The 13,996-nt window shown below is 37.9% G+C and overlaps 3 protein-coding genes across 3 annotated transcripts; 2 read left to right on the top strand and 1 right to left on the bottom strand.

Moving 5' to 3' along the window:
• Nucleotides 1-4,250: 4,250 nt before the first annotated feature.
• Nucleotides 4,251-7,942, bottom strand: LOC110753031 (Tetratricopeptide repeat (TPR)-like superfamily protein). The gene is made up of 6 exons (XM_021953826.2): nt 7,455-7,942; nt 6,630-6,889; nt 5,644-5,844; nt 5,413-5,503; nt 4,931-5,204; nt 4,251-4,855 (listed from the first exon to the last, which is right to left on the bottom strand). Exons 1-6 carry the CDS (start codon nt 7,730-7,732, stop codon nt 4,523-4,525), a joined length of 1,437 nt encoding a protein of 478 aa, XP_021809518.1. The 5' UTR covers nt 7,733-7,942; the 3' UTR covers nt 4,251-4,522.
• Nucleotides 7,941-8,585, top strand: YCF37 (homolog of Synechocystis YCF37). The gene has a single exon (XM_021953827.2). It carries the CDS (start codon nt 7,993-7,995, stop codon nt 8,476-8,478), a length of 486 nt encoding a protein of 161 aa, XP_021809519.1. The 5' UTR covers nt 7,941-7,992; the 3' UTR covers nt 8,479-8,585.
• A 233-nt stretch (nt 8,586-8,818) lies between these two features.
• HCF164 (Thioredoxin superfamily protein) lies at nt 8,819-11,479 on the top strand. Its single transcript, XM_021953709.2, has 5 exons — nt 8,819-9,089; nt 9,653-9,871; nt 10,353-10,456; nt 10,702-11,041; nt 11,216-11,479. The coding sequence occupies exons 1-4, from the start codon at nt 8,919-8,921 to the stop codon at nt 10,982-10,984; spliced, it is 777 nt and encodes a 258-aa protein (XP_021809401.2). The 5' UTR covers nt 8,819-8,918; the 3' UTR covers nt 10,985-11,041; nt 11,216-11,479.
• The last annotated feature ends 2,517 nt before the right edge of the window (nt 11,480-13,996 follow it).

Below are 13,996 nucleotides of genomic sequence, written 5' to 3'. Positions count from 1 at the left end.
TTTAGGTTTGAAAGCAAAATAAGAAGGGAACTCTCATGCATTTATATCAGCTTATCTACTCTTGAACCACTATGTGTGCTTTGCATTTATGCCAACATTAATGACAAGACAAAGAAAAACAGAGTGCATTGATTTTTTTTCGTGGAAATAGTGGGAAACTGAGAGGTGTTCAAATTTCAAAATGGTCTGTCTGAGCAAAATGGATTATTATGAAATTACTGAACTTATTGTTTTTAATTGACATCCAATAATTAAAGCATAATTAACTATTGTTAGAAGGGATGGAGATGGTGATGATAATGTCAGTCATTGAGGTACTGGGATGGGAAAACAAACAAACTCCTCACCCCACTTGCTTCTGGTTGAAGTCTTGTGACTTAATAGCAATTTCTTGCCTTTGAATGATTTCAAGTGAAAGAAGAATTATTCATACAAATGGTGGTTTGGTGACTAATCATTTGACAAAATGCACAAAATAAGGATAGGGTGGCTTATTTGGGCACACACCCACTCAGCCATCTTCATAAGAAAGACAATAAGACGCCAAGCTATAAAGATCCAAAATTTTCAACCAAAAAGAAAGAAAAAAACATTGAGTTGACTACAAAAGGCGCTGTGGGTCACAAGGTTGATTTTGTGAAGATTGGTGCAACCCCACTCTAGAAATTCATAATCCCCTTAATCATATTGTTGTTCTTCTTATTAAACAATTACAAGCGGGTTTAAATTTAAAAGAAGGGAGCACAAAAACCATGGACAAACCGTCCAAAAACGGGAGAAAAATTTAGTTGCAACGGGTATAGCTTTGTTTTGTTATTTCGGCCAATAATTTTATGTCATGTAGAAGTGTTATCTCGCGTATCATAGCGTTATTGATCGATGATAGCAAAATAGTGTTATTCTCGTTCCATGGAAGTTTTTCTCCCAAAACAGACACGAAAACTCATGAAATGGTAAATTGAAGCATTAAGAGCACCATGCACAAGATTGGAGGAATATAATTCTATTAGTATTATTCAATCCTTACACTAGAAAAAGGCAGGCTTGAATTGGTCAAATATCTCTTGACAATAAACACACCAGCACTAACATTATTATTATTAAACTTAGACAGACGACATCTAATTAAACAAACCCCTTAAAATGGATACGATGGTATTCATCTTGAGGCTTTGAGCTGCCATTATTCAAGCTATCCCCATCTGTCCATTATTTATGCTGGCACCACTATCAATCTATTAAGGCAGCTACTGCTGGCCAGCATTGGACGCCTCTCAGAGTTGCTACTTTCCTGCACAAAGCAACATCAAGGATCAATCAACGGTAGGGATGGCAAAAATCCCCACAAGGCCGGGTCCCCGTCAAGTCCCTGACCCTATTGGGGGGAGATTTCGGGGCCAAACAGGTATCGGGTACGGGGATCCCCGACCTTGAAAAATCATCGACGGGTATGGGGAGGGGATGGTATTGGCATCCCTATCCCCGAACCTGACTCGAAATATATATATGTTTATATTGAAATAAATAAATAAATAAATATATATATATATATATATATATATATATATATAATATTTATGTTTAACCCTAAGTTAACCTCCCTCTCATAATTCTTCCTAATCTTCTCTAGAATTTCATATTGATGTGATTTTGAACAGTTGAGTTGAACTTTATAGTTAATTTGGATGTGTTGAATAATAATTTAATATGAAACTTAATGTTAAAATGTATGATAAATATTTTTTTATGCAAAAAAAATCGAGAATTCGGGGCTTGTACGAGGGATAGACCCCCGACGGGGACGGGGATGGGGATTCCCTAAAACCTATTAAACAGGGATGAGTTCGAGGATGGGGGCGGGGATGGAGAGCGAGGACGGGGATGGTATTGTCATACCCGACCCGTTGCCATCCCTAATCAACGGGCTTAGGATCTACATTAGGCATAAAAGGTTATTAATTTAAGCCACTCAAACATAAAAAGATAGATTTATAATTTTCTTTTTCTTCACGTTGCACGCCACTTTGCCTATTTGCCCTTGTCTCGCTACCCTACCTCCGCCTCAGACTCTAACTCCTTGAGGCATTTTGTCAAACATCTAACCCTATGACATTCATACTCATTGAGAATATCGAAGATGAACATTTTATGCATAGCAAGGTAACAAAGCTATTAGGCCTGTAATCGATTTTTTAAGGATAACATCGATGTTATATTGTTAGACTGTAAGTTTGATTATTGTTGAAACATGTGATTCAAATTCACAAAAAGATGTCAAATTGTATAACAAGAAACACATGAACCTATTTAATTAATAAACCCTAAAACATACATGCCATACGCATGCATCACATTAGGGTTAGCTACACAAACATACCAAATATTATATTCAACATACCAATGGGGTACTAATTTGGCAAGGTTTGAGTTGAAAAAAATAAAGAAAAATGATCTAGTATAATAAAATACCTGAGGCTGAGGCTGCAGATTGTTGGGGAGTAGGTGTCCCCTGCTTGGGGATGGCCACACCAGGCCATGAGCGGCACATGCAATGCTTCCCCTCATCTATGCTGGCGTACAGGGTGGCCAAGTGCTTACCACATCCTCCCCAGGAGTACTTCCCACATTGCCTGCAATCCACTCTGAAACACATCGTTTTGGGAAAACTCTAGATTTCAACTCAACCTTAAAGCTAAAGCTTTTGTGTAGATAGATTGGTTTCTCTGCTGGCTTTGGCTTTCTCCTTATCCAATTTCAAGGTATTAATAGAATCAATGTCTCTCTGATATCATCGACTTGTTTTGTCTCAAATGCCACTCAAACTTAGTGTTGAAGCTATCGCTCATAGTAATTCTCCTACTTTCTATTATTTTTTAATAATAAAAATAAAGAATAATAAAATAAAAACACATTTTTAAATTGTCAACAACCAATGCATTGTGAGAAATTTCCACACATGTTCTGAAATTTTACAATGTGGCCTAGTCAAGATGCTTTTATGATTCGCATATGAGAACGAGTTATGAATTTACGAGGTTGTTACTATGATGGTATCTCAAGTTAATGACAAATTATTATGTCAGAAAGTTAAAAACGCATGACAGTGGTTAATTGACTCGAAATACCGCCATAATGACATCCTCGATACAAGTAAGTTTATCTCCTTCTTGGGCTTGATTATTGTCGAAGCTTAATTCCAATTCTATATTGTTGTAATCAGTGATGTCAAATAGTGAAATCAACTTTATTCTGTGTTTGGTTTGTTTCACTAAGAAGAAAACAACCCCAAGCTGATGAAAGATGGGCTTCAATGGTGATTAATGTTAAACCAGTAAAAACAAAAGCACAAACACAAACACATCGTTATCAGACATAATTAGGATTCTTCATCACTCGACAGGTCCAATAAAAATCAATCGCTCTTGTTCCATCATCACTTTGTTAGGTTTCAATCACCACATGTTTCTCTTTATATTGCAGCCAATTAGCTTAAATTTATGTGCAGTAAAATTATATTTTGTTACATTTATCATATATATATGTGCCCTTGCCGGATGATTAAATGTCAAGAGAAATGGACCAATTTGAACATCCCAATCCAATCCAACCAAGCCAAATGTGAAATGGACCCACCAACCATGAAGGTCGTTGGTAGGAACTAAGAACAGCTCTGTCTCACATGTTCATCATACATTAATAAATCTGGTTTCAACGGTTTTGGCTGTAAATTAATGCTTTCTTACTGCCTCTCTGTCTTGTGGGATCACTTTGAGTTGCAAATTTTGAAATCAAATCAGACCAAAAAAAAAAAAATCAACTACATCGTTATTCTAACTTGTGGTAGTGATGGATTGAAAGTATAACAAATCGAATAATATGACCAAATTTGAGCAATACTATTCTAAAAAGGGCATCTAGTCATCACGAGTCTGAATGGATTTTTTATTTTCTGCTGCAAACATTGGAAGGTCGTTTCGATGTTATTTGAATCTCAAGATTATTCTATATATTATTTTACATTTTGCTTTTAAGAATGAATTTTAAATTATTTAAGAAGATATAAAATTGTCTCCTACGTTTGTGCGTTTGTTTGGGGAGGAAAGGGTTTGGCCCACTTTTCCACTATGGTGCCACCCCATGAGCAATGAGTTCCCTCCGATCGACACTCCAAAATAATCGTCAATAATCACCTTGCACCTCGCTATTTAAGAGTATATGATGACTTTTCTGGAGTGCTTGTAGAACTATGATTAGTATGAGAAAACATATTATGCTACCTTTCAATTTGTACAGAGCATTTAATGGACACAATCTAGTATGACTTGATAGCATGGAAAATATCCAACTAAACACATTGCCCGTGACGAGTTCATCTCAATTTCTAGATAGTAAGATTTATCACCATACAAAAACTCTACTAGCCTACTAGTTTGAACTAGGAATCACTGCATAGAATACTAGAATCTAGAATCCAACGAAGATTTCTCAATCCTATTCATACAATTACTGGAATCCATAACCTTCATGATGTGTTGCCCTCTCCCTTATCTTCAGATGAATCAAAAGCAGGTTTCTTCGCTGAGCTTGATTCCGAAGTGCCTGAGTGCATCAATACTCGCTTTACTCCTCTTCCTACCACACCGAGATGTGTGACTCCGGAAGTTCCATTCGTATGAGCAGTAGAAACAGTTGGGGAGTCAAAGCCTCCAATGTTGTCAGCAGCTCCCATCCGTGAAGAGCTCTGCCCTGCTGAAGATTCACTCTTCTCAGTGCCTTTTGCCTTGGCAGACGCCAATCCCAGAATTTCAGCGAGAATGGATTTTGGGTTTGAGGCCAGTTGTTGCAGATCTTCAAGCTACAACTCAAGAACACAAAAAATCAGAAAAACATGTTTGAAACTGGCAAAAAAGGTTAGAAAATTAATAAATACCTTCTTTTCCAGATCTCCAGAGAGTCCAGTTAGTGTTTCAATCTCTGCCTGCTTATCTGTCACAGTACTATCAGACTCAGTCACAGTTGAGGAGAGTGTGACACCCTGCTCCAATACAGAAGCAGCCGATGAGGTCGTAGATTCTGAGAAACTCCTTGATTCAAGCATGAGTCGCCGCACACGACACTTGCAGATTGATATAGCCTTCTGGCAATACAGAATGGCTTCCTCAGGCTTGGAACCAATCTCCAAACACAAACATATTCGAAAGTTTCTGAATTCTCCAGTTAAGGTCATTGAGTCCCTGGCCCAGTGGAATGGGAGAAACGAAAATGTAATAAAATAAAAACCATGGAAAAGAACTTCTTATAACTAAATTTTTTGAACCAAAGTCCCAAGTAAATACATAGAACAAAATCTTTTTAAGAGATTTTGGCAAAGCCAACAGAGCATTTCAAATATTTCAATCTTGAATAGGATACAGTTCAGCTATACGTCGACTATCTGGCTCAACCAACCGCTCCAAAATGGATAGCGCTTTCTGGTAGTCACTGAGAGAAGTTTCAATGTCCTCTACAAGAAGCACCAACAAAGCCAAATAAGATGCTTTTGAAACAAATGCACCAAAAGTGTAGTGTGGAAGTTCAAGAACCTCTTTCGCCTAAGGAAAGATATACAGATCTCAATTCAACTAAATTGAGTACATAACAAACCTCTTTCCAATGCAACTTCTGCCAAAGCTGATAATATGTCCACCTTCTCCATTGTGTCACCTGAGTGTTTTTCAACAATTGCTCTTGCAACATCTAGCATTTTCCATGCCAAATCAAGGTCAGTCTCATCTTCATCCGCTTCAGCCAGGTCTTCAACATCACTATCATCCTGTTCTTCTTCCTGGTCTTTTTCACCAGAAGCTGCCTCAGAAAAGGAAATGAACAACTGTTTTATGATACAGTCGATATAAAAAGGATAAACACTGTAAACTTATAGTTACATTGGTAATTTGAATCAAATAATTCTCAACCCATCAGTTTTGGGACAGAAAACATCATCTTACACAATATTGTATACCTAAGTTTATGTCACTTATATGCTTTTCAGGCTGCACCATATTTTTGCAGGTAATGGTGCTTTATTAAACTTGTGTATGTGTGTGTATGTGTGTGCATGAGAGAGTATTTCTCAGTATTTTGCCCAGAACAGACTGTCAAATGAGTTTCTAAATGCAGACCAAATAAAAAACTAAAACATCGATTATATGATACTTCAATTCCACAAAGATCTAAACCAGACTACGAGAGAACATGCACACACAAATGGATAAAGTTGATTTTTTTTCCCGGTTTATATATTTGCAGAACAGTGTTCTTTGCAGATTTTCACCTCGAAATTTAAATCGGATGTAGTACCCATGATGGTAATGTACCCATGATATGTTCCATAACAGAAATCATGATTCATTTGATTTTTCCAATGGATTTGAGATGGGATAATGATAGTAAAGCAGACTATGTAAGCAACTATGGTGTCATCACAGAAACATGATTAAAATATCATTGCATTATATGTAATAAAGATATCATATTCGAATATGTGCAACATTTATGCAAAAAGCATGAGCTTTGTTCATGATTGACTGCCAACAGATGAAAGTTTTATATTAGATGATTATAATCAATAAGCATCACAAGTGACATACCACCCTCATCAGCTGCTCCTTCCTCATGATTCAAACTTTCATCCTGTTCAGCATTACTTGAAGCAGAAGCTGTAGAAGATTCACCATTTACAACGTTCTTAACAGAACCAACCTTAGCAGATCCTTGCTGAGATTCATCCTCCTTCTTCGGTACAGCACCCAAGGGATCAGTCTCCTCTTGAGCTTTGTAAAGCAATGCACATCCATACTTAAAGTATGCATTGACACACTGAGGAGCAAGTTCGCCATAATGTGCAACCCTGGTTTTGTTGACACAAATATAATAGTTTAGAATATTTATCATCTGCTAATAAGCAACTGAGATTAAATGAGAGTAGAAATGATGGCAAACATTTAATGAAAAAGCCGAGAAACATGTTTTTTCAGGTTTCATTGGCGGAATCAAACCTATCCAAGTCCTAACCCATTTCGCCACCCTCCCTCACCACTTGAGCCCAATGAAAAGCCGAGACGCATTAGTGAGTATCACCAAGCAAATGCAACAAGATATGAAAGATAAAGAAATTGGTACTCTACAAATGCATGATTTGGAAACTAAATTATACGCTTAGTGGGGCTCACGGGCACAACACCAATTTCTGAAAATGCAAAGGACTATGTAAACCAAGGCAACGGAAGCACAAGAAATCAATTAACTGACCTACAGTTAGGGTTAATGTTTGGGAAAGCAAACAAAGGTAACAATATTCAGCATCATAGACGCCCAACAAACAAATAACTTCCAAAAGGGCTCAATTTCAAAGCAAACAAGAAGAATGTGAAATCAGGCAAGCAAGAAAAAGCATTGAAATAAAAAACCCTAACCTGATTTCCAATGAACGGCTGAAGCACTCGGTGGCCTCGCCGAAATCAGAGTCTTTGATGGCCTTGGAACCCTTCTCCATCAACTCGTCGGCAAACTCCAGCGACTTCTCGCGATCTCCGTCGGAAGTGACAGCTGAAGCTTCCGCGTTGTCGTTGTTGCAAGTAGACTCGGCGCCTCCCTGAGCTCCCTCTGTGATGGTGGCCTCGTTGGACCTCTGAGTCTCCAGCGCGTTTTGGGGTAGGGTTTCGCCCACCGATGCCGACGCTTCTTCAACCATGGTTTCAAAATCAAAAACCTTCGTTCTGGCGCAAAAATGTACAGAGTACGCTTAGAAACCCCCAATTTTAAAGAGGGAAAATGAAAATGGAAAGAGCACCGTTCGTTCGTCTATATAGACTGCAACACGTTGCGTTTTGTTGTCCAGGGCATATTCGTCATTTACAAAATTTATTTTATAAATAAAATACAAGAAAAGTGGCTCGAAGATTTGGTTAGCGTGTGGTGTCAGAATTCACAAATTTCACAGAAAGAAAAGACATGGCTGCTGCGAGAGCCTCAGTTCTAGCTCTCCACCCAGTGTGCAATGCGCCCCGCAACTCTCCCACGGCAGCCTCCAAACCTGCGCCGCCACGTGGACTCGCATTACACGGTCGGAGACAGCTAGGGCTGTCACTGACGTGGACGGCGGCGCTGGCGGCTGTGGCGGTGGAGGCGAAGGCCGAAGACATCGGGCTGTTTGGGCTGAAGAGGAAGCTGAAGGAGGCGGAGAGGGAGGCAGAGGTGATAGTGAAGGAAGGGTTCGAGGCCGCGGAGAAGGGCATCGAAACGGCGGAGAAGGGGCTCGAAACGGCGGAGAAGGGGCTTGAAACAGCAGAGCGAGGGATCGAAACGGCGGAGAAAGGGGTGGAGGCGGTGGTGAGCTTTGGCGGGCTAGCGCAGGCTGGAGCGGTGGCGGGAGCGGAGGTTGTGGGGGTTTTGGTGGCGACTTCGGTCGTGAATGGGATTTTGGGGCCAGAGAGTTAGTTAGAAATCGTGAGCTTGTTGTAATCTTAATTTATAGTGCTGATTAGCTGCGTGGCTCTGTAAAATTTAAATCCAGTTTAATTTATATAGTCAAGTTTTTAATTGTACGCGAATTTTTTTGAGATTAAATTCAGGTTGGCGTTCATACCCAAATAGCCCAAAAAAAGAAGAAAAAAAGATTGAGATTTTGTGCCCCGCCTGCCTGCAATTTGTACGGCAGTTCGATGTGCCACGAAAGATGACGAGCACCATAAGCTCTTTTTTTATTATTTAAAATATCTAAAATCAGAAAGTCGTTATTATAGGAAAATAAAAAAGTCGTTAAATATAGTTAAAACGTGAAAAGTCTCTAGTCTCGCTCCCTCGCTCATCCATAAAAGAAGCCAATGTACGGCATAGTGATTAATTAATTTAACCCAAAGTGTCACCAGTTATCTGCAATGGCTCGCGTGGCTTCAAACCCAGTTGGTCTCCATAGATTCCGGCCATGTTTCCAGGTTGCTCAGCTTCCCCAACATGCTAGAACCTCTCTTCACTTCCGAAACGAGCACCGCAGATTTCCGACCGTTTCTTGCCAACAAACCCCAGATCCAACCGAGACCTCCACAACGGTACGCTTAAATTTTGCCTCTAATCTTTTCTGCAGAAGCTTAAAAGCACTAGTTGGAGGGCTACGAGTGTTCCCTTTTCAATATTCTGCATATTTGCCAATCTATTTTTACTGGGTTTCAAGTGTTAAGGTCAAAGTTGTTGTTTTTAATTGATAAAAGGTGGAGTTTATGATTATATATAGACTTTCCATTGGTATGCTGATAGATTTGAAATTTATGAGTTGGGCCATTGAAAATAGTTTAGTGCCTTCATTTTTGCTATATGGGCATCCAAAGTTTTGAGCTTTAAGTTTAGCAAAATGTCATAATTTTGTTGCATAAGTGAAGGAAACTGCAAAGTTGATCATCTGGCAAAGTATGCATGCCCATTAGTTCATAGTCTGAAAAAGTGTTTCTTTATATAAGAAAAAAAACTTAATTTCTCCTGAATTATGGTGCTTGTCCTTATTTTCGTGGATTGTTGTATATCTGAGCCAGTGTTGGTTAAATTTCTTGTTTGAAAAGTTTGAAAAGTTCATTTTATCGTACGACTAGTGTTATCTTCATCAACTATTCTGATTCAGGAGAAATCGATTGTTGAGCCAGGCTCAGGCAATGATAGCAGTAGCCAAGCTACGAGTTCCTCAGGAGACTCTGGCCCTCCACAGTTTCCGAACAAAAATACCAACAAGCAAGTAGCATTGGTTTCTACTCTTGCAGCTCTAGCACTTTTCTTATCAGGACGACTAGATTTTGGTGTTTCTTTGAAGGACTTATCTGTTGCTGCCTTACCTTATGAAGAGGTTTGTTCAATTAGCTATGCTCTTTTGACTTTGTCTCGTGTAACAGGTTATGTAGATGGGTCGGTAGGCAGTTGTGATGAGCATGGTTGAGAACCTAGAAAAAGGTTTCTATAACCTCAAGCAATACCTTAGATATTTCAGTACAAATGAACTATTTCAATGATGAGGCTCAAACCTTATTTCATAATGGAATTTAAACTTTAGCGGATTTGTATGCTCTAACTTAGAGAGTGCACTAATTTGTACAAACTGGTTCTCTCATGCCTTTCTCAGAAAGGCAAGGCATATCTTTTGTTACGTATATTTTCTAAGTTCTCAAATTATCTACGCAAGCTTTTTCTTGATTTGTTATTTCCCCATGTATTCAATCAGCTATTTGTGTTTTCCATAATGTACATGCATGTGAATGAATCTTTACCTAATCTTCAATGTGATATCATTGCTGTTTTTGCTAATGATATTCTGTATTTATGCTGATTAGGCTCTGTCAAATGGGAAGCCTACTGTTGTTGAGTTCTATGCCGATTGGTGTGAAGTATGCAAGGAATTAGCTCCAGATGTCTATAAAGTTGAGCAGCAGTATAAGTATGATCTTCAAGTTCTAACTTGTTCTTGATTAAAATTGCATCTCTACTACAAGCTTGAAAATAGTGAATGTTCCTTCGTGGGTATTTATGTTTGAAACCCTTAAGATTCTCTAAATATGTAAGAGCTTCACAGTCTTCCATTCTCAAAGCTCACGCATTCCTGAAATGTTTACCTCATGCACAGTTTCTTCTTTTACCATAGATCTGTTATCATCTTTCACATTTACCACTCTTTTTATTCAGGGGTCGTGTAAATTTTGTTATGCTGAATGTTGACAACACAAAGTGGGAACAGGAGCTTGATGAGTTTGGTGTTGAGGGTATTCCACACTTCGCATTCCTAGATAAAAAGGGCAATGAAGAGGGTAACGTAGTAGGTAGGCTTCCAAAGAAGTACCTGCTTGAGAATGTGGATGCCCTCGCCCGTGGAGAAGCCTCCATACCTCACGCTCGTGTAGTGGGGCAGTTTTCAAGTGCTGAAGCCAGAAAGGTTCACCAAGTTGCTGATCCAAGAAGTCATGGATAGTTGCTAACTTCTTTTGGAGAAGAACCCACCTGGTTCTTAAGGGATTTACATACAAAGGTAATAACTGTCCAGCTGAGTAACTTATACTTCAAGTGTCTTTGCAGAGATTGCTTAATATTGAGTTGTTCACCCTGCTGAGTTCCAAGGACATATATTTGTTGTATAATCTTTCTGACAATATTGCCATTGCATTTCATGTGAGACTGAATCTTGAAATTTTTCAACCTGCAGATTAATATCGCAAATGATAGCGATTGCCGATCCTGAACAGATGCCTCCAGTGCATTATTGGCTAACTCCTGCAAGCTCATAGCTTTCTCTACAGGTTGCAGCCCCTTAGCCCCTGAGCCTAGCTATACCTTCTTCTAGCTTAGGCTCTGTAATTGGATCTTCAACAGAGAGACTTGTGCCTCGGCTGAATTTTGCTTAATTTTTGAATGTTGTACAATAAATAAAAAAATAATAAACTGGCTTGAGCCACTTTTGAAAAGTATTTTGGGAGCCATCATGCTTTTAAATTTTATGCAATTTGACAACACAAAGTGCGTGAGAACAACGGCTTGTTTTTTGAGTTTGGAAAAATTCTTAGGCGTGACTACTGCACTGCGACTCTAATCCAAGTATCATAAATTAATCTTTACAACAGGCCAATACACTACAAAGTTATGTCATAACAATAAAGCTATTTATATTTAAGTATCGAACTCATTATAAATATATATCGTTCTCGTTATCCATGTGAGTCGAACCTGAGACCTCCTCTAACCAAGTAGAGACAAATACCACTAGACTAATCCAATGCCATGTTTGGTGACTAGAATTGGATTGGATTACGAGGTAGAATTGGATTCCATTGGATTACATTGGATTGGAAATTATAACACTAATTCAATGATGCGTTTGGTACTACACATGATTATGGGGTTGGATTAATTGAAATGTGCTATTACATGGCTTCGTAGGATAAGTCATAGTCCAATTCAACTTAATCGCAACATTTTGGTAGGATTCATAATCTTACTACATTTGGCTTTAGTGTACGATTAGAAATAATCCAATCCAAGTTGTTTTTTGGGCACCAAACATTTGATTAGGATTATAAATCCTATCCAACTACATAATCCAACTTACCAATCGGGCCTTAATTGTATGGGGAATTTTTAGTAAATAAAGACATTCAATTACAAATGGTAAAACGACAAGTATATTGGATTTGCATTAGATTGACCGTAACCCAAAAGAAACTGATGAACTAAGACAATCACAACCCAAAAGATTCTAATATTTCACCATGAATGTTCACTAATAAATTTTCTTGTTATTAAACCCAACAATGTTTTGACCTCATATCACCACAACAACAAAGTTTGCATCAAATCACTCTCTCAAACAAAACATCAAATCACTCTCTCATACAAAACATCAAATGGCAATCAAAGTGCAGTTGGTTCTGTTCTGCATCGTCTTCGTAGCCCATTTGGCTCTTACTGAATGTAAGCATCTATCATCTCCATGCCTATCAAATCAAAGATGAATTAACACCTAACCAAGTTTACTTCTTATATTTTACAGATTTTATTTATATTTATTTACTTTTTCTTTTTTCATGTGACATCATTATTCTGGATTTCTCTCGTTCATGACTTCTCCCGTTACAAATAAGTGAACATGCCATAAGGGAATTATGTATGAATGAAATGTGAAAGGTTTGGTAAAAACACACTGAATCATAGATTGAATCGGATTTCATTGGATTTGTAACCATGTAATCCATATCCAATTGCATTCAACTGTTTTTTAAAAAAAGGTAAAACCATTACAAGTGGAGGGGATTGGATTTGCACTAGATGCATGCACAACCCTTCACCTAACCCAAAATTAACAGAAACAAGGACCTTAGATTTGATTTACCATAAAAGGTAATTGCAATTAAGAACTTTAAAGCAGTTCCAATTAGCTCGCTACTTTCCTAGTGTTGTTGGATTCTATGCTATCCCCATGGATCCTCACTAATAAATTGAGGCTTAAATTATCTTATTATAAAAACCCAACAATAGTTTGAGCTCATATCACCACAAGGTTTGCATCTTGATCACTCTCTCAAACAAATCATCAATGGCAATGAAGGTGCAGTTGGTTCTGTTTTGCATGGTCTTCATATCCCTCTTGGCTCTTTCTGAATGTAAGCACATGATTTATCTCCACTTCATGCTTGTCAATCCAAGATTAATTAACATCTCAAATCAAGATTTATTTATTAATTAATTTTTCCATGTGACACTGTTTATAAACAGGCAATGAAAGCAGCGTGCAAAGCAATGTGGTTGAGAGTTTAAGGGTGAGAGGTGATGTTGTGAAAGTATGGGGGAGCAAACTGACGTTTTGCTCAGAACAATGTTCACAAACTCAGGGACGACAATGCTGGTGTTGCGCCATTAGCCAGGACTGCTGGCCAACTCAACAAGAATGTCATCAAGTTTGTGACCCTAAATAATTAGGCTGCCTATAAGTTGATCACCAAAAGAGAATTTTGGATGTAGCAAAATAATAATAACAATAAAAAATTGTCGTGCGCCCATATGAAGGTTTTGCATCTTATCATTTTAATTTGTTATCCTTTGATAAGGTACTATTAAGCAACCAATCATTGCACAATTGTATTTTTTTTGCATCTATTTTTTTTTAATTATATAAAGCCATATCTTAATTATATATATATATATATATAAATGGATTAAAGTAAATGCAATAATGGTCAAGATGCTTTTGAATCCAACAAAATGCACAATTTATTAATGAATCCACAATGTATTTGGTACTAACGTATGATTTGAAATTTGTATATCAAATACAGAGATTATGGTGGCCGTATTTTTTTTTTCATGCGGAAATGGTGGCCGTATATTAGACGTCACGAGTTTCGCATTCATATTTTATCCATTTGCACTCCTTTATCTTATTTTTCTACATTTTCTACCCTGTAATTGAGTAAACAAGAGAATCAAAGCACAA

Source organism: Prunus avium, chromosome 7, assembly GCF_965620075.1.
Source record: "Prunus avium chromosome 7, drPruAviu1.hap1.1, whole genome shotgun sequence".
In the NCBI taxonomy this organism is placed as follows: Eukaryota; Viridiplantae; Streptophyta; class Magnoliopsida; order Rosales; family Rosaceae; genus Prunus; species Prunus avium.
Note: the sequence above shows the minus strand (reverse complement) of the source record. Positions and strands in the feature narration are given on the sequence as shown.